The following is a 25,538-nucleotide window of genomic DNA, read 5'->3' as shown; positions in this document are numbered from 1 at the left end:
TAGCTGTGCCCTGTCCCCAGAGGTGGAGTCTACAGAGACAGGTAGGTTTCCTTGAGCTGCTGTGAGCTCCACCCAGTTCGAGCTTCCCAGCAGCTTTGTTTACCTACTTAAGCCTCAGCAATGGCGGGCGCCCTCCCCCAGCCTCGGTGCTGCCTTGAGGTTAGATCGCAGACTGCTGTGTTAGCAATGAGGGAGGCTCCGTGGGCGTGGGACCCTCCCGGCCAGGTGTGGGATATATTCTCCTGGTGTGCCCGTTTGCTTAAAGCACAGTATTGGGGTGGGAGTTACCTGATTTTCCAGGTGTTGTGTGTCTCAGTTCCCCTGGCTAGGAAAAGGGATTCCCTTCCCCCTTGAACTTCCCAGGTGAGGCGATGCTTCGCCCTGCTTCAGCTCTCGCTGGTCGGGCTGCAGCAGCTGACCAGCACCGATCGTCTGGCACTCCCTAGTGAGATGACCCCAGTACCTCAGTCGAAAATGCAGAAATCACTGGTCTTCTGTGTTGCTCGTGCTGGGAGTTGGAGACTGGAGCTGTTCCTATTCGTCCATCTTGCTCCGCCCCCTGGGAATGACTTTCTAAAAGCACTTTGTCTTCTAAGTGTTTTTAGGAAGTCACACAACTACTAAAGCAGACTTTTTTTTTTCCCATTCATCTAGGAACAAGATCTGATAAAGCAGATTCTTAATAAACCAGTGGCAACTTCAGCAGCATGAAACAAAATGACAACAAGCCCTAATTTTGATCACTGAAGTCAAATTTTTACAATATCTTTGTTTCAAATTTTAGAGTGTCTTCTTTGAGGTGCACTATAATATCTAACCCCATTTGTTTTACAGAGAGGGAAGTGAGGTCACCCTCTGAACTAGTGGCAGGCTTTTAACTAGGAGTCTGGTCTCCCAACTGCCTGTCCTGCCACCTACAGTATTCGACCTTGATACAGACAAACCCTGCTATTACAAACAAACTACAAATCTCTGCCATTTATTAAGAGCTTATAACATTTGAATTCTACTTTGCTGAATTAGAGATATTTATCTCAATCCTCACAACATCCCTAGGGGGAAGGATTTGATTTCACCACTTCCCATATTAGAAAATAGAAGGCCCAGAGATATCAAATAACTTTCCCAGGATCACACAGCTAGTGTGTGGAGCTCAAAATGTGAATCCAAGGTTATCTGACTCCCAAATCAATGCCCTTAACTTCATGTAACATACTCCATGAATCTTCTAATTTTTAATTCATTCAATTTAAACACATTTTAATTATGCAGCTGGTAAGAAAGAAATATTAGACCATCTCTCTGCTTTTGAAGAATTTATAATTTAGACAGGGAAACGAGATACACCCAGGCAAACAGAAAATTAAAAAAATAGACTGGATTTGATTGAGTCTTAAGCCGAGTGCCGTCTAAGTCCATTCTGTTCTTCAGCCAACATTTATTGAACAACTATTAAATGCTGTATGCCCTCTTCCCCATATACATCTTACCACTACACACTCTAATCATGTCAAATTACCCATAGCTCTTGAACACATGAGGCCGTTTCCTGCCTCTTCGCTTTTGTCCACATGATTCGTCTGCTTATAATGACCTTATCACCAACATCCTCTGTGCAAATTCATATTTTTTCTCCTAAAATTCTGATTGTCATTATCCATGGCCCTTCTATAGTCTATTCTCCACACAGTAGCCAAGACGATCTTCTCAAAATATAATTCAGACCTTGTCACAATCCTGCTTAAGACTTTCCAGAGGTGTCCTATGGTTTTTAATAATGTTTTTAAAAAGAACCACTATGCTCCCCACCTTTATGATCTCATCCCTCTGCATGTCTCCAAGGTCCTGTACTACCATTCTCTTCCTCACTCATCACTCTCCAACCACACTGGTCTCCTGTCTATTTTACAAGGATGCAATGCTCTCTACTACCTCGAAGACTTGGCAAAGGTTGCTCCTGCTACATGGAATGCTTTCTGTATGACCAACTTTTTTTCAACCACCAGGTCTAACCTCTGTCCCCTTTGGCAAGGCCCTTCTTCAGCCGGCTTTCCCAAACAGCCCTCCTCCCCACCTATTTCTGTATACCACAATACTTGTTGTATACCCTTCTCAGTCACTGTCATAGTCTTGAAATTACTTTGTTACTCTTTGAAACTAGTTTATTTTTTTTCTCTCTTGCTCTGGAATCTTGAATATCACTTGCTGCTCAGTACCCATTGCCTCATCCAGTGTCTGGTACATTGTAGGCTTCCAGTTAGCAACTGTTTTTTTGTTTATATCCTTCTCTGATGCTCGTACAGAAACACTGGGAACTCAGACAGGTAGATGAAGTCACATCATTAATTTTTCTCATTGAGCTCCCCCTCTCTGTCAGGTACTGTTCTAGAATATAAAAATAAATAACAATCAAGATCCTTAAATTCAGGGTTCTCATGGTCTAAAAAAACATAAAAAATAAATAAGTCAAATGAATATTATCATCCAAAGCATTCATTAAAAAAACAGAAAAATAAAGCAGAATCATATATGAAATAGATAGCATCTTGGGTGAGGGAACATGTGCTTTAGCCAGGAAAGCTGACATTTCAGCATACATCATTGCCTTATATCATATTTGTTATTTTTCTCCCCAACTAAAATACATACTTAATGAGGACAGATACTTTGTGTTCATTTCCTGGTGCGTTTCCAGCATCTAGAAAAATGGCTGGCACGTAGTTGCAGTTCAATAATTATTGAATGAATAAATAAAAAATGAATTCTGCATAAGAAGGAGCCATCAGGTGATGATCTGGGAGATGATGACACACACAGGAAAATGTAAGTACTTCTGATTGATCAGGGAAGCTTGTTGTGTTTGAGGATTAGCCAAAGGTTAGTACATGGGTGGAAGAGAGGAAACAAGGGTGAGAGGGCTTAGGAGAGGAGTTTGGAGAATAATCAGTGACCAAAACCTATAAGGAACCTGTAAGAATATATATAGGTATAAAGAAGTATAAGGAAGGATATTCTTGGCCCTGGGAAAAGTACATTTTTGAATTTTATTCCAAATATAAAATGGATGCTAAGAGCTCAATGCTAAGAGCTCAATGATTAGTTTAATTAAACAAATATTTAATTCAAAAACTAATGAGTCCAAAGAATAGGAGAGAAGAAAAGAGAGTGCCTCTCATGTGGGCTAAAATAATCAGAACAAGCTTCTTGTTAGGGTGTCACTTGGAGTTGAACATTAGACCAAGAAGGAGCTGAGGAAATAGGATCTCACATGAGTCCCCACTCTCACATGGCAGTAGCCCTTACCTAAAATGCAAGGGCAAAGGAAGTGCTCAGATTGTCCTAATTATTTAGCTTCAATATTAGATGGATATAATATTGGACATGCAAACCAAGGTGAAATGTATAGAGAACAGAATCTTGAAATGTTTTCTTTATTTACATAAAAGTTAATGGAAGATGATAACATTCTGTCCATCCATCCTTCTCCCCATCATTTTGTTTATCTGTTATTCCACTGGACCATCACTCAGTTAGTCACTCAATAATTATTGCTTTCATGCCCACTATTTGCTAGGTCCTATACATATAAAGGTGAAAAATATGTATGATCCTTCTCTTGTGGAATTTACAGTCTAATAGGTATCTCCAAAAACACTTCATGGTGGAAAAATTCTGACTGAGTCAGGATAACGTAGCTGAAAATCTTTAATTTGGTCCTGAGTTCACATCCCAGATAAACTCTGAAACAGGGCAAGCCACGGTTTCTCACCTATAAAATGACAATACTAATATTGTGTATATTCAATATCCTAATACTAATATTCAATGTTCAATATACAAATACTATAAATAATATTGCCATTTTATAGGTGGCAATTAGTATTGTCTCCTAAGATAGTCATGGGTCTAGAATGAGTCTAACAGATATAAAAGGGCTAAGCAGTGCTCAGCATGCGGTCATACTCAAACAGTAGTTTCTATTCAACCTTACTGAATATACCTATGTACAAAACTAGGCCCCAAGTGTGCAACTTGTGATTGTCTGGTTTCTTCTCAATCGTGACTTTTCTGGCTTATCATCTGAATGCCACTGAAGAGAAAAAGCAAGGCTTGGTTCCAAAACCTTTCCTATTTTAGCTCTACCCTAGGCTAGCCTCCCTCACATAGATCCCTCTGCACAGAAAATGAAATCCTAAGGCAGGCGTTCAAGAACTCCTGCCCAAAGCATATCCAGGCTCAATGTGTAGAGCAGGCCATGAGTCTATTAAGCCTTGCCCTCTTTTGTTGTAGGTAAAGTGTTCTTTGAATCCTCAGTAAGGCAGCCTGGGGTGGTAGTTGAGAGACTGTGTTCTGGAGCCAGGCTGACTAGGTAAGCCCTGGTGCTGCTGATCCAGTTGCATCACCCTAAAAGCCTTCACCTGACTCTCTGGTCAGCGAGTGCACAAAGCACTTACTGTACCACATGGGTGGTTGTAGCTGGGAGTTTTAAAATGAGAGCGTGGACATAAGGTACAAGTCTTTATCTATGGAAAGTGCTCAATAAATAGAAGTTATAGGTGAGGTTTTTTTTTCTTTTTTCTTTGAGGAGGAATATTTGAAAACAAGAAAGAAGAGAAAAACTCAGTAAATTCACTGCTCCTCATGAAAAGCAGGCAATCAGTGGCCCTGTTGTGTCCCCTGAAGTCCAATTAAAAAGGGATAATAAGAAATTATTGAAGTGGCTTAAGCTGAAACTATCTCAATGTTCTGGGTCTGAAACTCCACAGGCAGGACACAGGCTTCAAAAAAATTCCTTCTCTTCATTCTTTCCTGTAGCCATTCAATTTATCCCAGCATGCTGGGATTTCCTGGCCTGCTTTCACCTCTTGAATATCACTACAAGGAGGCTGTTTTGTTGTTGGTCAATCAGGTCAGGTCTGCACCAGTCTTAATTACCTGAAGTGCAGCCATTCAGGAAAGAGCACTGTAGTTGCAAACAATTTTACAGCTAGCCTTAAGTGATTCTGTCATACATGTACAAAGGCACAATGATATGCTTTTTGTTGTTGCTGTTATTAAGTAGAAAACAAGCTCAAAGACCTTTCAGGAAGGATCCTTCTTGTCTTGCACTGATTGTGTGCCAAGCACTTCACCTATTTTAATATCAACAATGATGGGAACAGCAAATAACCTCCATGTTGTCCTAGATTCTTCTCTTTCCCTCACATCTCACTCCCCACAGCTGATCCAGTGATTGCTGTTTTCCTCCGAAACAAATCTTGAATCCATCAACTTCTTTTATTTCATTTTGACTACCCTGTGCATGTCAAGTTACTTAACTTCTCTGTGACTCAGTGTCCTTATCTATAAAATGGGACAGTACTATCTGCTTCTTAAAATTGTCATAAATGAAATCATGTGTAAAGTACTTAGAATAAACACTGAGTGTGGGTTGCTAGTTTTACTGTGGTTGTTGCAATGGCTTTCTAGGCCACTTTCTGTTTCCACCTATTTTCTCGTGAAATTTATTATTTATACAGCAGCTAGAATTATCTTTACAAAAGAAGTGTCAGCTCATGTCACTTCCTGGCTTAAAACTCTCCAATGTCTTCCCAATGCATTTAGAGCAAAATCCAAATTACTTCCACAGCTCACAAGATACTCCACCCCCATTTCCTGAGCTCACTGTGCTTTAGCCGAGATTCCAACCCCTTTCTCCTTCTTTAAAACGTGCTAAGGGTGGTTCTCCCTTTAGTCTCTGTGCCAGCTATTTTCTTTCCTGGGATGTTCATCTCCTAGATCTTCCTTTAACTGGACTGGGTCCTTATTCAGTTCTCAACCCAATGCTACTACCTCAGAGAGGTCTTTCTTTGATCGATTCATAGTAGATGTACATATTTTCAGGGTAATGTGATATTTTAATACATTCATATGATGTGTAAAGCTCAAATCAGGGTGATTGGGATATTTATCATAATTTTCTTTATGTTAAGAACATTTGAATTACTCTATTCTAGCTGTTTTGAAATGTACAATAGATTATTGTTAATTATTGTCACCCCACTGATCTATCAAACACTAGTTCTTATTTCTTCTATTTAACTATATAATTGTACCCAGTAATCAATCAGAGAGGCCTTTCTTGACCATCCTAAGCTTTATTTCACTCTCAGTCCCTCATTATTACTCTAATACTCTTAAAATTTTTGTTTATAGTACTTATTACTATGCAAATCAGTACTGTAAATGCATTTTTTTTTGGTTATAGTGTTGTTGTAATTATCATTATTTTACTTGAAGGCCTTTGACAAGGCATCTATTCCTCACTTCCACGGGATCAGCCACTGCCCACTGCCTGACACAGGTCCTAGAGACAGTCACATGATCTGCCCAGCCCTAGAAGACCCCGTGTTTCCCACTCTGCTTGGGGTAGAAACTGCAAAAACACAAATACACATATATGTTTCCAAGTACTGGGCATAAAATAAGTCATCGGGAAGATTCAAAATAAGCTTATCAACTTTTAATAAAAGCTGATAGATTTATTTTAAAAGCTTATGAGCATTTAAAGACTATCTCAAAGTGAAAACACAAAATTAAAAACTTCAAGAGAGAAAATGGTAAACTCTTGAGAATTCACCCACAGACCCTCCCCTGAGAAACACTGCTGTCATCTTCCTACTCCCAAAATAAACAGTACCTCTTTTATGTGTCTGAGTCAGATTCCCTGAGTCAGGACTATCTCTGACACTTCTTAATGGGAGAAAAGCCATATTTATAGCTAATGAATAAAATATTAGCCAGCTCCGCTAAGTACCGACAGAGACCCGTGCTGATTGCTGCCCTGGGACTAACCTGCTTTGCTCACACAAATAGGGGCTGCTTATTCAAAAGAGATGCCAACCAGCTTGGTTTGCATAAAAGAGTGATGACAAAGAATAATCTCCAAAGAGCCATCTCACTGTTGGGAACTAATGAGACATTAATATTTCAGAGGTAATGAGGGATGGAGAGGCCAAGGTTTAGAGAAACTGAGACTCATTGAGTTTCTTTTGTGTGTTCCATGCTTGATATAATTTATCTCACTTGGCCTTGATGGCAATAAAGTAAATAATAATATTGTGCCCACTTTACAGATATGTATATCAAAGATCTGAGCTGTTAAATGGCTTGTCTAAGGTATGGAAGAGGGGTTTAAATCTGTGCCAATACGACTTCAGAACCTGCACTTGTTCCTTTATACAATGTCACTTCTCATATTTTAGACACAAAGAGGTTCAGAAATGAAAGATGGCTATTGTAAGTGTGCTAGGTTAAGACGATGAAAATATGTATACATAGAAATACAGCTAGAACACAAAGACTCCTATTTTATACATTATGGTTGAAAATAATGAGAGTTTTAATTTAGAGAAGAAAGTAGTCCTTAGATGTAAAGGGGGGTAAATATGATGCCTGTTGTACCAAAGAGTATTTATTTGACATATGGTTGAGAGTTTGGGTAGGGAGGTCAATTCTTTTTCCAGATCAGCTTGAAGGACGTTGAAATAAATAAATAAACAAAGCAGTGTGTGTGTGTGCACGCGTGTTATTTTGTTTTGTACACTGCTATATTTTCAATGTATGTAAGTGTTTGGGCCATAGTGGATGCTCAATAAATACATGTTGAATGAATAGAATTGGCTCTGATGAAGAAAAATATAAGACTCTCCAGGTGTTGAGCTCCTCATGAATGAATTTCTCAGCATAGAAATTCTCAGCATAGAGGCAGGAGAATGGCGTAAACCCGGGAGGCGGAGCTTGCAGTGAGCTGAGATCCGGCCACTGCACTCCAGCCTGGGCGACAGAGCGAGACTCCGTCTCAAAAAAAAAAAAAAAAAAAAAAAAAAAAAAAGAAATTCTCAGCATATGCTAAAGTTCTCAGCATAGATTCTTGCCCTGCTGGGAGGTTATATAATAGCTAAGCAAGGTTTATTGAACACTCTCTAGATGCTAGGCACTGCCCTAAACACTTTAAGATCATTATTTTATTTACCCTCACCACACTAGTATGAGTTAGGTAATAACAACATCATCATTTCACAAAAGTAGAAACTGAGCAGATCTTAAGATATAGACCTTTAAGATGATTAAAATACACATCCAAAGAAATACAGCTAGAACACAAAGACTCCTGTTTTATACATTATGGTTGAAAATAATGAGAGTTTTAATTTGGAGACGAATGTAGTCCTTAGATGTTTTGAGAATTTTGCAGAAGTTTTTTTTGTTTTGTTTTGTTTTAAGGTTTGCAGAAGTTACAGCATTTTCCCAAAGTTACACAGGTGTTAAGTTCTAGGGATTGGATCAAAACCCAGGCTTTCATTAACTTTGTGCTATGTGGCCTGGAAGTCAGCACATCCCCTTCCAGTAATGAGAGCCTACACATACTATTTTTAATCTAATCTCTGAATTGAAGGTTAATACCAAGAACATGGATGATGCTCTTCCTAAACAAGCGCCAGTTTCCATGGAAGTTACAGCTAAAGCTATTGCACAATATGGCATTTACTTGTTCAGACTAACTTATCATTGGAGAGATAAAGTCTGAACTTTTTACCATGGCACTTAATGCATTTTAGGATCCATCCTCATCTCTTATTTTTATACATTAGAGTATTTTTTGTCTGTGTATTTCTTTCTCTTTAGAGTCTCCTTTCGTCTGCTTATTTCCTTCCCAAACTCCTTGCTTTCAAACATGTTGTATCTCTATATTATAAATCGATTGGTCTATCTGTTTGTCCTTCTGCCCATTCATCCATCCACCCATCAACTACATCTGAGATCAACTACATGTCAGAACTGTGTTTATATCAGGGAACAATACCATGCCTCACCACTTTATGGTCTCACAAAAGAGAACACATAAGTAAACCTATCTAATTCCTACCTATTATGCAGGATACAGCTCTAGTTCTTTCATCTTCCACGAAGTTGCCCTAAGTTTTCTGGCCCCTCTTTATCTTTTGTCTTTCACTCTTTCAGCGCTGTGGCCCACATCATAATCACTGTTTAGTGAAACCTCATTGCAGAGGGAGGTTAGGTTCCAAAATCAGCGTGAAAGGACAGAACAGTCAAAATGGCCCCTGTAAATCCCTCAGCAAGATGGTACCATGTGGAGACTGACCAATGGGCCATCACAGAAAGTTTATCCTCCATGTTGAAACAGATTACTGTTTCTTTGATTTAAATGCCAGAGAAGAGGTCAGGTTAGATTAGAACCAATCTGTAGGAAAAACATGTATCTAGTTAAACACAACAGTCACCTTACACTCAATCCTACTGAGATGTTCACAATACAAAAGAACCAAGAGCAACTGAGGGCACAGCAGAGGTACACTGTCCCTTCAAACTGTCATACTGGGACCTATGTTCATTGAGTAACTGGCGCAAACCATTGCCTGAGCCATTTATTTTCTCTGTTTCACATAAATGCACATAGAACATGTCTTCACTGACCTGTCTTGTGCTGTCATTTAACTTTTTCAAAGGGACGACAAACCCAGGAGTTCCCAGAGCACATGGTGTCTAACACCACACTACCAGTTCCTTGTTGAATAAGATTGTCTTATCAATTCCCTGTTGTACAAGATCCTCTGTGATGTGGTTCCTCTTTACCTCTACAATCCATTTCTATACTTTCTACACTCTAACTGTACTTATTTCTAGTTTCCACAAATTAAACATGTTGCTTCACACCTCCTGCCTCTACCTACAGTGTCCTTTCCCATGCTATGCTGCAAATATGCATCTTCAATACTCATTTCAAATGTTTCCTCTTCAAGGATAGGTTGACTGGTTCAATACCCCATTCTTCACTCCTTCCTGCATCCCTGCTTTTTGCCATGAAACTTTCAGCACCCTCCCACTCTGATTCTGGGCTTGGCCACATTACTTGCTTGGACCAATAAGATATTAGCAACTGTAACACAGCAAGGGCTTGAAAAGTGCTGGTGTGATTGGGGTTGTCTTGCTTGTTAGCAGTGACTGTAGAAGGGTGTCCCTGGGCTAGCTTGCTGGATGAGGAGAGACAGATGGTGCCAAGTCAAGGTGCCCAGCCATCCCAGCCAACGCAATCCTAGATCAGCCAACTGTAAGCTTCCCCCCAATATGTGAGCCACCTTAGCCAATATCACAAAGTTGCCTAGACAGCCTGCAGTCTACTGCAAACATATGAGAAAACCCAGCTGACCCCAGCCCAGATCAACTGTACCCCACAGACACATGTATGCTATGAAAGTTTTATTGTTATTATGTAGCATTACTCTAGCAATGGAGAAATGATACTTCTTTAAAGACTTCTCTGACCCTCCCAAGGAGATGTAACAACTTCCCCCTTAGTGCAGCCTCTGAATCTTGTCCTTGCCTCTATTACAAAACTTAACACACTTTACCATTGTAAACATTTGATAAAGGAATAAGTAATATGATTATTTGTTGTTAAGTTTGGATCTTCTTCTAAGACTAACCTTTTTGAGAACAGGGAACATCTTTGTGAGGGAGGTGAGGTATATAAACAATGTGGTTATGGCACATCTGGGTTGGAATCATGGCTCAGCAAGTGGCAAACTTTCTGAGCACAAGCGTCTTGAGTGATAAAATGTGAGCGGCGACTGGGTGCAGTGGCTCATGCCTGTAATCCCAGCACTTTGGGAGGCCGAGGCGGGCAGATTACAAGGTCAGGAGATCGAGACCATCCTGGCGAACACGGTGAAACCCCGTTTCTACTAAAAATACAAAAAAATTAGCCGGGCGTGGTGGCGGGCACCTGTAGTCCCAGCTACTCGAGAGGCTGAGGCAGGAGAATGGTGTGAACCCGGGAGGTGGAGGTTGGAGTGAGCCGAGATCATGCCACTGCACTCCAGCCTGGGCAACAGAGCCAGACTTTGTCTCAAAAAAAAAAAAAAAAAAAAAAAAAAAAAAAAAAAAGTGAGCGGCAGCAGCGACTGTGCAGCCCTCTTGAGACAACAGAATGAAAAATGTGTATAAAGTAGCCAGCTGAGTGCCTGACACATCAAAGGTCTCAATAGATATTATTTGGTTAAGTGAGTTAATGAACTGACACTTCTATGGCAAAATTCTTAGAAGGAGTGCACCAAAAATAAAACATCCTTTATCCCATTACTGATTCCTAATATCACACCAGCTGCCCAGAGCATTCTTTAGCCTCTAATTCAATTTATGACTATGAAGGGTGATGTTTCAATTTACTGAACCCAACTATATAATTAAAAAAGTACCTGTGAGGACTATCTTTGCAACTTAATGTCAGCACATGTTAAATACAATTTATTTAATCTTTTGTTTACAGCAAAAGTTGCAATTTGCTGCTTATAAATCACTCCTTCTGAAACTCTTCTGAGAAATACAGATTCTTGGTTTGTGCTAATTGCCTGCTCTGGAGCAGGCTAAGTAGCCCCTGTGATGGGCTACGTTCCTACACAACTAAGGAGCATGTACTTACCTCTCTGGAGGCAGGGAGCCATCTTCCACAGTCACTGCAAGAGAAAGAGGCAGAGTGAAAAAGAGGTGTTTGCACAGACTGGTTAAAGTGAATGATGCTTGTGCAATGACGTGACCCCATAGGTAATGTGGAGAATGGAAGCTTGCCTATGCCTGAAACATCCCTTACCTCCACCCCAGCACCCACCCAGGGGATACCTGTTCCTGCATTGCAGTGCTCACCCACACTTTACAGTACAATTTCTTATTTATGGATACAATCTCTTGCATTAGACTTTGACCTCCTTAAAGACCAGAACCCCTGTGGGGTTTATCTCTTAATCTCTCATTTCCATCACAGGACATGGTACAGAGATTACTGCTGCTCAATGTTTGTTTGAAATAACCTTGAACATTTACAGAACACTTCCTGGTATTCCAAGCACTATTTAAGCTCTTTCCTGGCATCATGTCTCATTATCCTCACAATAATCCTAAGAGATCAGTGGTACCCCACTTTACAGATAAGGAACATTATCCCCATTTTATAGATAAGGAAAATGAGGCTCAGTGATTAACAAACCCAAACTTAAATAGCTAGTAAGTACAGAAGCCCATTTTATTACAAAAGACTTAGTACGTTTTTCTATGTTGTTTGATAAACCTTCTTCTCATTCAGAGAGATTATTTGAGGCCTGAATTGTTTAATGTTTATAAAAATCACATTTATCCTTCTTTGATTTGGAGCTGGCCATATCAGTAAAGTATACTTATAAGAGCCTATCTCCCCATATAGAATTTCCTTTTAGGATAAGACTTAAGATGACTTGTAGCAGTGGTTCTCAAAGTGTGGTCCCTGGACCAGCAGCATTAGCACCCTCTGGGAACTTGTTAAAAGGTGAATTATCAGGCTCCAACTCAGACCAACTGAACCAGAAACTGAGAACGGGGCCGAGCAATCTGTGTTTTAACAAGTCCTCTAGGTGATTCTGATGTACACTCAAGTTTGAGAATCATGAAGTTAGAGTCATTTAACCATGAAGTTGCCCAAAGCAGTTAAAACGAACAAAGACTGCACTAGCTCTCTCAGTGTATCTGCCATCTGCTGGTGCTGACGGTCACAGTAAAATAAATGTTAACACAGCAGTACATTTTGTCCCGAAGTGTATGTTCATCTTATGTTTCATTAGAGCAAACATAAGCTAAGGCATTTAAAATGTCAGCAAGATCAGATTGTGGTGGGAGTGGTAAGGGATGAGAGGTGTTCCTTTAAATAGTAGAAGACACAAAATAGCACAGAAAAAATGGCTTCCAAAGATGTTTCAGTTTCTGGAAAGGATCAGAGGGTTGGGGGTTGTAGGCTTTCAATTAATTACCAAAAGCAGATCACAGAGGCCTGAGGCCACCACCCCCCACCCCGGCTAAGGATTTCAGGTCAAGTTCACACTGACTTTCTCCCTTTTCACTCCCTCCCCACTTCTCCCGAACCAATGGATTGTGTTGACAACACAGGTTTGCAGGAAACACAAAGGTTCCGTGACTCCCTGCTCAGCAACTTTTTGTTTTCTTCCTCTTGGACAGATTCCCAGTGATCAAATGCAGTGCTCTCAGGAGAGGTGGGCTGGTCTAGGAGCGATAAGGGGCGAATTCCCACAGAGACGTCATTTGGTGGGCAAGCTGCCACAGCCCCTAGATGAGAATAAGCAGTGATGGATGTCCAGCCTCATGAAAAACAGCAGCTGCATGGTCACCTGGGAGAAGATGTAGAGACGGAGGTGACTCCTGGTTGGCCATGTGTAGGGCCCTGTGCATTTCCTTACCTTCCCCTTGAGTCTTGGCAACAGCAGCTGGCTGCCTCTGAAAGGCCTGGAGGTTCACGATGGTAGGTCTTGAAGGCTTTTGGGGAGGAGGACCCAGGGAGTTGATGGAGGGCAGTGGCTTCATTTTGGGAAGGTGGTGATGTCTGACATCTGACTGTTTTTCTGAACACAGACAGTAAAAAATGTAGGTTATGATTATTTTCATATCACAGCTTGTTGGGTAAAACTGGTTTCCTTGCCTCCATCTCAGTCCTGTCCAATCTATTCTCCACCCAACAGTTCGTGCCCTGATCAATACATAAACCTGATCAATTGCCATGCTGCTGCTTTAAGGATTTCCTCAGCATGAAATCAGTCACTCCATCTCTGCCATTTCTACACCACAAGGCACCCATCTGTGTTTCTAGATTCTTTGTTTGGCGTATTATATGTCTTGCTTCCCACCACTTAAAGCCCAAATATTTTTCACATGCATCACTGGCTTCTCCATTCTCCAGATTTGATTTAGATAGCCTTAAAAAGCTCTCATATATCCAAAATTCTGATCATGTTTTTCTTGGTTCTGGAACACTATTCCCTTTTTTGGCAAACTTCAATTCATTCTTTTTAGGCTCTGCTCCAATGACACCTCCTCTAGAAAGCTTTTCTTGATTTCTCACAGGAATCAAGGCCGGAATCAACCTCTGATTTGTATCCCTGTAGCACATTGTTAATACCACTACATCAATATCATGGCACATTGGAGGTACTGATCTCTGTTCCCATTAAACGTGGGCTTCTGTGGGTGGGGATGGTGTCATATTGATCCCCCAGCACCAAGCACAGGGCCTCCCTCACAGGAGAGAGGCTGTGACTACTGAAAGGATTCTTCAAGCACTTATGACATGCAAATAATACTGGCTCTACAAAGAGGAATAAGAATTGATCTGGGATTTCCAGGGCTCATAGCCTAGGACTGGCTTCAAGACTGACTTCATGATATCTGGGCACCTGTGTCCTGGAATTTTCCAGGAAAGTTCCAATTTTATATATATTTGTCCTCTGCAGTCTTAAATCTAACTCCAACAGAAAGTCCAATATTATACATGAAAATCATATCTGCCCTTTACACTGAAAATAGCACAAAATCTTATGTAATCCAACTGCTTTGATTTTTGACTTATGTAAGACAGTAGTTGACTACATGGGCCATTCATGCGAAAACTTAAGAAGTGGCCTAGCATTTTGCATATACCTCTGGGAGACTTCCTACACTCTCCTCCACAAGCTGGAAGGGAGGGAAAGCTTCCTTATTGCTTCACCCACAGCGGGTTACATCCCCAGAAACTCAGGCCCAAAGTTCCTTTCTTCCTAGGCTTTAATTACAAGTAGCATTGTCAAAAACTTCAGTCATTATCAAATTAGGTAGAAGACATGTGAATATTAATTATCACTTACTAATTGGGCTTGGAGTTTTTACCAGGCACTGTGCTAAGTAATTTACAACTGTTATCTCATTTAACTGTCTCAATAGCTCCATCTGGTAGATAATACATTCTTCTTTCCTTTCTCTCATCCCTCCTTCCCATACATCTTTCTTCCCATCTGTCTTTTCTTCTTCCTCATCCCTTCATCAATAACTATTTATTTACTATATTCCAGGTATTGTTCTAGGAAGTGGGGATAGAGTTGAGAACAAGAACTTGTATAGTCCTACCTTCACGAATTTTTATTCTAATAACAAGAGACTGATGATAAACGAGTAAACAAATAAACAAGATCATTACAGAGATCCATTAGTTCTATGAAGGAAATAAGGTAGGATGACAAGTGTAAACTGTTGATCATGAGGCAGTATACTTTATATAGAGAGGTTAGAGAAAGCTGACCTTGGAAAGGTTTTTGGAACTTAGGCCTAAATGCAGCTACAAAATCTTAAAGAAAAGAGTTTTTGAGGAAGAGGGAATGGCAAGTGCAAAGGTCCCAAGGCTTGACAAAGCCTGTTTAAGGAACAGCAAGAAATCTAGTGTGTTGACCATGGGCAGAGAGCTAGGGGAGGAGAGGTAGGAGATAAGTCAGACACAAAACAGGGACCAGCATGCAGGACCATGAAGACCACAAAGCAAGTAGTTTAGATTCTATTCCAAGTACAAACAGAAACCATACAAGGTTGTAAGGAGATCCATCCATCCACCCTTCCATCCACTTAATCAATCATTCAACACATTTTTTTTTAGGACTTATTCAATCTGGCCTTTTTCTTCTAGGTGCTAGGGATTTGGTAGTAAAAAAAAGACAGTCCTTATCTTTTCTTTTTTTTCTTTTTTTTTGACAGGATCTTGCTCTGTTACCCAGGCTGAAGTGAAGTGGTACAATTTTGGCTCACTACAACCTCTGCCTCTCAGGTTCAAGCAATTCTGGTGTCTCAGCTTCCCGAGTAGCTGGAATTACAGGCACAGGCCACTATGCCCAGCTAATTTTTGTATTTTTAATAGAGACAGGGTTTTGCCATGTTAGCCAGGCTGGTCTTGAACTCTTGACCTCAAGTAATCTGCCCACCTTGGCCTCCCAAAATGTTCGAATTACAGGTGTAAGCCACTGTGCCCAGCCAGTCTTTATCCTTTTATAACTTACATAATACTGAGGTGAACCAAGCGCTTGGTGGCAAAACCAAGAGTTTGCTGATAGATTCAGTGTGTAGAATGAGGGAAGAGAAGGGAAATAGAGCATGGGTCCTAAGTTTTGGCCTGAGAAATTAGGAGGATAGTTGTGTTGTTTACCAAGACAGATGATTGGTGACAGATTTGAGTTATAAGAGAGCACTCAGGCTCTAAGAATCAATACAGATTGCCTAAATTCATGCAACTTGTAAGAAGTCGAGCTAGGATTCAAATCCAAGTTTTTCCAAAAGCTATCTCACAAAGCAATTCCAGGAGATTAAGCACTTTACTCAAACCCAAGATTACAGTTTAGCAAATGGGCCTAGAATATCACGCTGAAAGTCTGGAGCAACATTACCCAGGTCATATACATAACCACTCTGAGTCAACAGGTTTTAAAATAGAAAAACATGATGACCCCTCCTAGCCCCTGTCCCATGGGGATCACATTTGTTACCTGGGGCCTGGCTGGCAAGCTCACACTCATAGATGGGCTGGTAGGTGCTACTTGCTGGGCTCTTCTCAGGACGTGGGTTTTCCCAGTTCTTCCTGATATGATGAGAAATTACAAAAGAGGGATCTTCAGAGACATTAAGTAATATTTTGGGGGCCACCAAGTGCTTCTGGGAAGGAAGAGTCTGGGCTCCTTTTGTTTCCAGCTTTTTCCTGGGTTCCTCTGGAGTAAGCCCCATGGCTTTTTGCCCTTCCAGATGGAAGGTCTTACTTCCACAGTTGGCAAGGAGAAGGGCTGATGACATTTCACTTTTCTGAGATGAAACCTTCTCCCAGTTCCAGAGTTTGTTTCTGAAGCTATTGGCCACCACTACTTTTTCCTTAGTGATTATCTCAACATTTGACTGAGTCACCTCTAACAGCAGAGAAGCCTTCTGTGAACTTGCTGCAGAACATACAGTGGACTTTCCCAGAGGCCCTGGGGAGCTAGAACATTTTGGAATTTCAGTCTTTTGAGCCAACTTTATTTTCTGAGGTTGAAGAGGCCGGGACTCACTACTGGAACAGTGTGGTGGGCGCTGCTTGTGGTTGGATGAGAGGGGTTTCCCACTGGCCAAAATTTGAGTTGACTGTTTGTCTCCAATGTCACCGTTTGGAGAAACTCCTGCTGGGAGTTTAATAGGTCCTGGAAGAGGTGGAGCATCAAGATTTTGAAATTTGGCTCGAAGTTCCTTGAAGCTTCTTACCCCTTCCTAAAGCAAAGAATAATCAAACAAACAACAAAAACAAACAACAACAACAACAAAAACAAGTGTCTCATTATTCCAAGAAAAAAAGCCAGTGTGATTAGATCTCACTGATCTCACCATGTTAAGGGACTCTAACTGCTAATACAATGCAACTGCTTCTGGGCAATGTTAGCCAGCAATGCTATTGTCTATATGAGATAGAATGAAAACACTATCTCTTTTTTAAACACTCCAGGGATGTTTAATTTTCTCACAGCATGTAAAGAACACCTATAGATAGTACTAAAAACAGTGGAGAAACCCCTTGATACAAACTTTTGATGGCTCCCCACTGCCTATAAAAATAAATTCCATACTGCTTTATACAGAATTCAAGGTTCTTCACAATGCATGTCCCAACTAGCTCAAAAGATGGTGGAATTATGATCTCCAACCACAGCCAAACACAACTACCCTTAAACCAAACAGAACTGTTTACAATTTTTTTAGACCCTCCTACTCTCTATCACCTGGAGTTTGCTTTGTGTTCTTGCTCACAAAATGCATCCCCATCAGCTTGTCAACACTTTTCTTGCACTTCACTGCCTACTAATCCATCAATATTTCACCTGGAGAACTTAATTCAATATGCAAAAAAAACTCCATTAAAAAATGGACAAAGGACATGAACAGAAGATCAACTACTGCATGTTCTCACTTATAAGTAGGAGCTAAACACTGAGTATACATGGACATAAAGATGAAAACAAAAGGCCCTGGAGACTATGAGGGGGTGAAGGGACGAAGAGGGAGAAAGGTTGAAAAATTACTTGTTGGGTACTGTGATCACTACGTAGGTGATGGAATCATTCATACACTAAACCTCAGTGACACACAATTTACCCATGTAGCAAACATGTGCCATGTGCCTTTACTTCCTGAACCTAAAATGAAAGTTGAAAAAAAAAAAAAAAAGCTTTCACTTGTGGATGATAGACACAGCTAACTTCTTTCTTGTCTCCTTGGTACTTCCTTAGCTTTTTATATCTTGGCTGTTGAACTTAACACTATGGTATGGAGAAAAGAACAAACTTTGGAAATAGACCTATGTTCATATGAAGACTCCACTCTTTATCCTCTGTGGAAATACTCTGGGGAACTCGATCTTCCCTCTAAGTGCCTCATAAAAATAAGTTATCAAACAGTAGCAGGATTAGGGCCATTATAAGTGAAATGTCCATTACAGTGCCTGACACATAGTAGGCCCATGATAAATAAAAGTTCTTTATAAGAGGCCAGATGACCCTCTTGCATTCTTAACTCCCCTTGGAAAATGATCTTGCTCTTCCCTTTAAATTCAGCTCCAATTTGGCATATGAAAATAATGGTAGTAATGGGAGCCCAACCTTTGTGGCAGAAGAAGGAGCATGACTGGGTTTATACAGTGAATTGATTGGCGGTCTGGCCAAGTAGGTGTAGGCTTAACTCCTGCTCCATGCTCTTCCTGCTGGTTCTTCTTCCTCCCACTAGACCACATTAGATTTTGTAAATGTGTTCTGTCATCTTTTGCTTTCACAGGAAGTAGGGTAATGTCTAATGGAGCCATTGCAAAAAGTAAGAGCCACTGTCCTCTCCTGATCATCTTAAAGGTTTTTAATTTCATGTACACAGACCATGTCCATGGCAGTGACTTTTGATTTTGCCAGGTTAGGAAATGTTGGGTGACCTTTTCTCTCTGTATTTACAGTTGACTCTCACCTGCCTTCTGAAGATTTTGGAAGGGAGGGAAATTGAACGAGAAGCATGAAGCGAGTGTCTCGGAGCTTAAGTACATGCACTCTCCTTCCTTTTTCATATCTCTGTTCTCTATCTCTGTAACACACACACACGTGCACATGCACACGCACACACACAGCCAGCAGGCAAGTTAATTCAACCATACTTTCTCTCCCCTGATGTGGCAGAAGCCAGCACTGGGCGTGAAATCAGGAGATCTGAGTGTGAAACTCTGCTTATCCATTTTCCACTTATGTGCCTTGGGCAATTCACTTCACTTTGTTGAGCCTTATTTTCCTCACTATAAAATGAAACTTATATTTCTGACAGCAGTTCGGGGTTAATGTAAGAATCAAATGAGATAACAGATATACACACCTCAGTGATAAATATTTTTATATTGTGGTAAAATACACACAAAACATGTCATCTTAACCATCTCTAAGTGTACAGTTTGGCAGTGTTATGTAGATTCACACTGTTGTGCAACCAATCTCCAGAACTCTTTACATCTTGCAAAAATAAAACTCCATATCCATTAAACAAGTCCATATTCTGTCCTCTCATTCTACACTCTGTCTCTGAATTTGACTATTCTAGGTACTGTATAAGAGGAATCATAGAGTATTTGTCTTTTTATAACTGTCTTATTTCACTTATTACAATGGCCTCAAGGTTTAGCCATGTTGAAGCATGTGTTAGAATTTCCTTCCTTTTTAAGGCTAACTAATGTATCTTAGTGTATATATAACACATCCTGTTTATCCATTCATCCATCCACGGAGAGTTGGGTGGCTTCCATATCTTAGCTATTATGAATGATGCTTCTATAAACATAGGTGTACAGATACCTCATTGAGACCCTATGTTCAGTCCTTTTGGGTATGTTCCCAGAAGTGAAATTGCTGGATTATATGGTAGTTCTATTTTTAATTTTTGAGGAACCTCCCTTCTGTTTTCCATAGCAACTGCACCATTTTACATTCTCACCAACAATGTACAGGGGTTCCAATGTCTCCACATCTTCACCAACACTTTTTTTTTTTTTACAATAGCCATCCTAATGGTTATGAGTTTGTCAGTGGTTAATATTTTTAAAGTAATATAATGATTATTTTCAGTTCTTCACTATTTGAAGCCACATGGAGAACTACTGTACAATGTTATTGCTTAGATTTTAGTCTCTGCAGGATTAATTAAGCAAACCCTAGTATGAAATAGAATTACAGATTTGATAACCTCCAAACCAAGGTTCTGTGCAAAGATCACTGGTTCAGCAGAGAGCAAACCTGATTATACCTGGCTCTCTACTCTTTCAACACATGTTCATTAAGTATCTACATACAGACCAAACATTGTTTTAGACAGTCAAGGGCTCTATTCTAATGTCAAGGAGAGACAGAAAATAAGCAATTACACAAGAGAATATGAGAGACAGAGTGCTATGTGGAAAATTAAGCAGATGATGCAATGGTGACTCAGTGCCTACCACTGATTTTCAGAGCTATAGTAGAAAAGTAATTTCTTCTCTCTAGCTCAGTCATACATCAAATTAGAGGTTGGACTGGGTGATCTCCAAAGCCCCTTCTGGCACTAATATTTAGATTTTATTTTCCTTACAATCAATGGGAAATAGATGTGATGCATTTTGTTTTGTATTATCCATCACCCATAGGTGGAAGTTCAGTTTTGAGGACATAAGGAAAACTGCATGAAGATGGTTTGGGAAGTGGCCATAGGGTCCTTCTGGTTAAAACCATGCTCCATTTTTCAGCTGCCACAGCTAGTCAATCCCCAAATCCCACTGATCTGAACTCTTAAGCAGCCCATGAGCTCCTCCCTTCAATTCTTCCTCACTTACTGTTGGAATGACTTCTTCATGGTCTCTCTGCTTCCATTCTGAGCCCCTCTAATCCACCATTTACTCAGCTGTTAGACAAACCTCTTTAAAAACAAATCTGGTCATGTAAGTCCCTTACATGTTTTAAAACCTTCAATTTAACATCCCCAAAGCTTTCAAATAAGCTCAAATTCTTTTGCTTAGCACATAAGAGCCATCCTAATCCTGACCCTCTTAATGCTCCAGCATCACATTGGGCCTCCCCCAACATGCTTTCTTCTTTCTAGCCTCACCAAATTGCTGACATTCTCCTAAACCTGTTTTGCCCTTTCATGTAGCTGTAACTTTGAATGTGCTGCCTGCAATGTTCATCTTTCTCTCTAATTTCTTGAACTAGCAAATTCCTGCTCCTTCAAAATTTAACTCGTGTCATCTCAAAATATTTATTGGTTGCCTACTATGCATTAGGCACTAGGGTTACAAAGATGAATGAGGCAACTCTGACCTTTCAGAACTCAGAAAATGAAGGAGACAGCCACAAATTGGTTGTTTTAACATAATACAGAGAATTATGAGATGTATGGCAGAAAGTCTGTGGAGAGAACATAGAAAAGGGGCTTGTGATGCAAACCCGGTTGCCAAGCAGATTTCCCAGAGGGGATTCCCCAGCTTAAACAGTCAGCCAAGCAAAGAACAGAGGAAGGCAGTCCGGAGAATGAACACAGAAGGCACAACCTTGGAAACAGCATGATGTATACGGGAAGCAGCAGCAATTTCACATAAATGAAGCACCAGTGTGTAGTATATGAGACTGGAGAAGAAAGGAGAGGCCAAGTCTTAATGTCATCGGGCTTAATCTTCATAGTGGGCGAGGAACTACTGATAGGTTTCCTGGTGAGCAGCTAAAGGCAATTTTTAACTGATTCCTCTTTCATGACCACTCTAGGTAAAGCAGCATCTCTCCTTCACTCTTTACCTACCTTACCCTGGGTACACACTGGCTCATCCAACCCTTTCTAGTGAGCCTTCCCCTAGCACAGAGCCTGGGAAGCTTGGAACTACCACGCCCAGGCACTCTTTCATCTGGAAATTTGCCCAACAGAGGTGTCCAAAGCTTGGTAAATGAGCCCCTGAGGATGTGGCCGCTCAGGGAATAGCATGTGCTTTGGGGAGCAGCTGTGGCAGAGGTTCCTGTGCTACGCGGTGGGTAGCAGCATCGATGGGTTCACATAGGAACTACCCCATTCCCTTAGCTCTAGCATATAAGCTTCTTGCCAGTTCTGGAAATTCCTAAAATAATTTATTGCAAATCCTTTTCCATTAGTATTTACAATAACAAATTTGGTTATCTGTAAGAACAACAACAAAACACACTGGCCAATGCAGCCTGGTTTGTTTTTCTTTATAGCACCTATCAAAACCCAGCAGATGGTCTGTCTCCCTCCATCAGAATGTAAACTCCTTACAGGTAGGTACTTTGTTTGTATTTCAGTATTTGCCCACTGCTGTAGTGCCAGTGCCTTGATAAAAATGTGGTGAAGGAATGAATCCTTAATTCACAAGTCTTTCAGAACCCCTTTAAGACAGGGCCAGTATCCTATTTATCTTGGTATCCCCAGCAGTGGCAGAAGTGACCCAGAAAATCCTTGGTGAATGAATGAATCAGTGAACAGATATTTAGAAAGGTTAGCTGGTTCACATAATACATGAACCGTAACTCAGCAGAATCTTAATTTTTTTCCTGTGTCATCTTTGTGAAAGCAGATTAGAATGCCCTCAGAAACAAACGACCTAATTGCTATCATGTCAACACACAGCCCTAAAAATAGCCCTGGAACATAGCCTGGTGCTTCTGGCTTATACTGGGCAAGCCTTAAATACCTCATCTGGGAAGTACAGGCCAAAACAATGCCAGAGATATAGTGGGAACAACCTGAGATAAAAGACAGTGATGTCCTCTAAACAGAAGGGGTATATCTTTTTGATATGGAAATTAACCAAGGAGGTAGCAGCCAAGAAAAACAAAGACATTGCTATTTCAGAAGAATGGAGAGACTACAGTAAAACAGTTAGAAGTCTGAATCTCAGCTCTTTAAGTGTAGCATTGTTATATTTAGATAAATGTATTTAGTCACTAGGAAAAAAGACTCCATCAAACAGCTGCCTTTTGTTCAATGTTTATGTTACAGGAATCTAAGGAATAATGATAATAATAATAACAACAAAAATGGGCAAACATGTGATATTATCATATACCAGGCACTGTTCTAAGCACTTCATATACATTAACTAACTTAAACCCATGTATTCTCAGAATACAGACAAGGATAGTGAGGAAGGGCCTATGTGGCCTGTCCAAGGTCATGCAGCAAGGGTCAAAGCTGGGAATCAAACTCATACAACCTGGCTTTGGGGCCCATATGATCTATTCTGGACTCCTCTAACCCAAGAATTTGCTTGGTGGGTCTAGAAACTTTTTTGGCTAAAAATTTTCTAGAAACAAGCTAATACCTGATCACATGAGTATAAATGCTGTAACCTCCTCTTCTTGGGAAGATATTTTCCCCTTTGCTAGTTTCAGAGAATTGATAACTATATTTTTTCTATCCTCATCATCCTTATTAACAACCCTTATACATGATGCCGTAATTAATTTCCACAATAACCCCACCAATTAGGCAATTGTTACTGATCCTGTTTTATAGATAGACTAACAGAGAGATTAAGTAACTTTCCCCAGTTTATATAGAGAGTGGTACAGGAATTTAAATCCAAGTCTGTATAACTCCATGACTGCTTTTATTTATTCCGCAATAAATACACAAATATATTGACAAATATGCCTTTCTTATAAATTTAGCTCTAATTTAAAATTCTTCCATTAATTCATAAAAATATCATAATCAATTTTGTATATGTCACATTTACTTTAGAGATTATGTTAAAAATGTAGCTCTAATCACACCATTGAAACAAACAAAAATCCCAGGAAGCCAATTTGCATTGGCTTTTAAGACACCTTCTCAGACTTTTTATTATTTACACTGACATGAGCAAAACATTTTACTTAATATAATTGGCATAGTTTAAAAAATTTTAATAAATTACATGGCCATTGTGACCATATATCTTGGATTTTTCAAGGTACTTTTGATTTAATGTAATTTAAGAGATGATGGGAAAACGCAGAACCAAATAACAAAACTCAGTCTTATATCCTTTCAAAGTAAATTTGCAAACGATAAGAAATTCTGTGTCAAATCACATGTTTTGATCTCTGCTTTATAAAGCATGGCACAGACAGCTGTTCCGTCCTCTCCTGAGTTTACCCTGCTGCCATGGGCTGCTAGGTAACCCTCTCTATGTCACCACTCTGCCTTACATCTACAATGGCATTCATTGCACCGCACAGCAAGCTGCCTTGGACAAGGACTGCAGGTGCTCGATAAGTTAACCGTGACTTGGTAAGTGAATGTGGTCATAAAAATATACATAAAATAAGTTCCAAAAGGAGAAGATACTATTTCTATGCACATTTCTTAATTGGAAAATAAAGGTTATCTCATTTCTGAATGTCTGCACATTGCTAACTGTTGCCTTCCACAGGGAGAAACAATGGCAATGTCAACAGCAACGGTTTATCACAAGTCTGAACATTCTCCTGTGGTAAGCAAATCCAAGAGCCTTAAGGAATATGTAAACTCAAAATCCAAGGCAAAGAGAAGGCAGCAGAAGCCAAGAAATTATGAGCCCAGGAAGAGAGGCAGTAGTAGCTGTCAAATCCTATCTAAGATGGAAAGAAGTAGAAGTCGATTAAATATAGCATCTGAGTCACCCTTCATGAATAAAAGGGCTTCAATTCAACCTTCCCTACTATAAAAGCTATAATAATGGTGAAACCGTCTGTATTTTTGGTACCAATGATTAATTCCTATGAAGGGTTAGGAACAACAGAACTGAACTGATACCGCAGTTGTTAGTTAAGGTTAAAGCTTAAGGTTAAACAGATTAAAATCTTCCTATGTAAAGGCAAAAACAAAAAACAAAAAACAAAAAACAAACAAACAAAAAAAATCATTGGGCCTCCATTATCTGTCAGGTCAAATGAGTACTTTTCATCTCCAGGTTGGGTGTGACAAAAGAATATCAGCTTTATTAAATGTGTGACCTTGAACAAGCTACTAAATCTCTCTGCATCTGTAAAATGGGGCCAGTAATACCACATGGGGCATAAGGTTTCAGTTAAGTGTTACAAAGTCCCTAAGTGCCCAGCCCCTGGCCAGTGCTCTTGGTGAGACTGTGACTCCTCTAGTTGCAACCACATATGCCACCTGCTGTCCCTTAGCCATGAAACTGCCCACTGCAGACTGCAAAGGCAGCCTAGAGTCTTGATGGTCCTCATACACCACATGCTTTCCTCACCTCAATACCCCATGCATTACCACTAATGCTGCCTAAGCCCCCATCCCAAGTGGTAGGCAATAGTTAGCCAATGACTCGCCTTCCCCTAAAACGTCAGGACAGTGAGACTTACATCCCCATTTACCTTGGTCACCATGAGAAAATGAAACTGGTCTGTAACAAAGGGCCTTATTCCCCACAGACCTCTGTAGTATCACCAATTGAATCCCATTTCTCACCCTTCCCTGACCATCCTAACCCTCAGTCTGCAAAATTCCTCATGTCCTCAATCTCTTCTATGAACTTGCTCTCTACCTTTTTGTTCTAACTCAAACTCATCTCTCTCCTGAAGACATGGCTCTTCTCGTGCTCTCGCAAGCATAGCTTTCTCCTTCCACACTCCTCTCTATTACTGGGTCAG

The 25,538-nt window shown here is 40.3% G+C and overlaps 1 protein-coding gene across 2 annotated transcripts in view; it reads right to left on the bottom strand.

Moving 5' to 3' along the window:
* Positions 1–25,538, bottom strand: part of FYB2 (FYN binding protein 2) — a 109,268-nt gene that overhangs the window by 64,706 nt on the left and 19,024 nt on the right. For both annotated transcript variants that reach the window (XR_748241.2, XM_010365729.2), the window contains exons 2-4: positions 16,377–17,124; positions 13,281–13,442; positions 11,483–11,516 (exon numbers count right to left, since the gene is read on the bottom strand). Coding sequence is in view for 1 of the 2 variants with exons in the window: in XM_010365729.2 (XP_010364031.1) it covers positions 11,483–11,516; positions 13,281–13,442; positions 16,377–17,124 (944 nt within the window). In the remaining variant the exon portion in view is untranslated. The remainder of the gene's footprint in view (positions 1–11,482; positions 11,517–13,280; positions 13,443–16,376; positions 17,125–25,538) is intronic.

Source organism: Rhinopithecus roxellana, chromosome 12 (genome assembly GCF_007565055.1).
Source record: "Rhinopithecus roxellana isolate Shanxi Qingling chromosome 12, ASM756505v1, whole genome shotgun sequence".
In the NCBI taxonomy this organism is placed as follows: Eukaryota; Metazoa; Chordata; class Mammalia; order Primates; family Cercopithecidae; genus Rhinopithecus; species Rhinopithecus roxellana.
The sequence above is the reverse complement of the archived record's forward strand: the minus strand, read 5'-3'. Positions and strand labels throughout refer to the sequence as shown.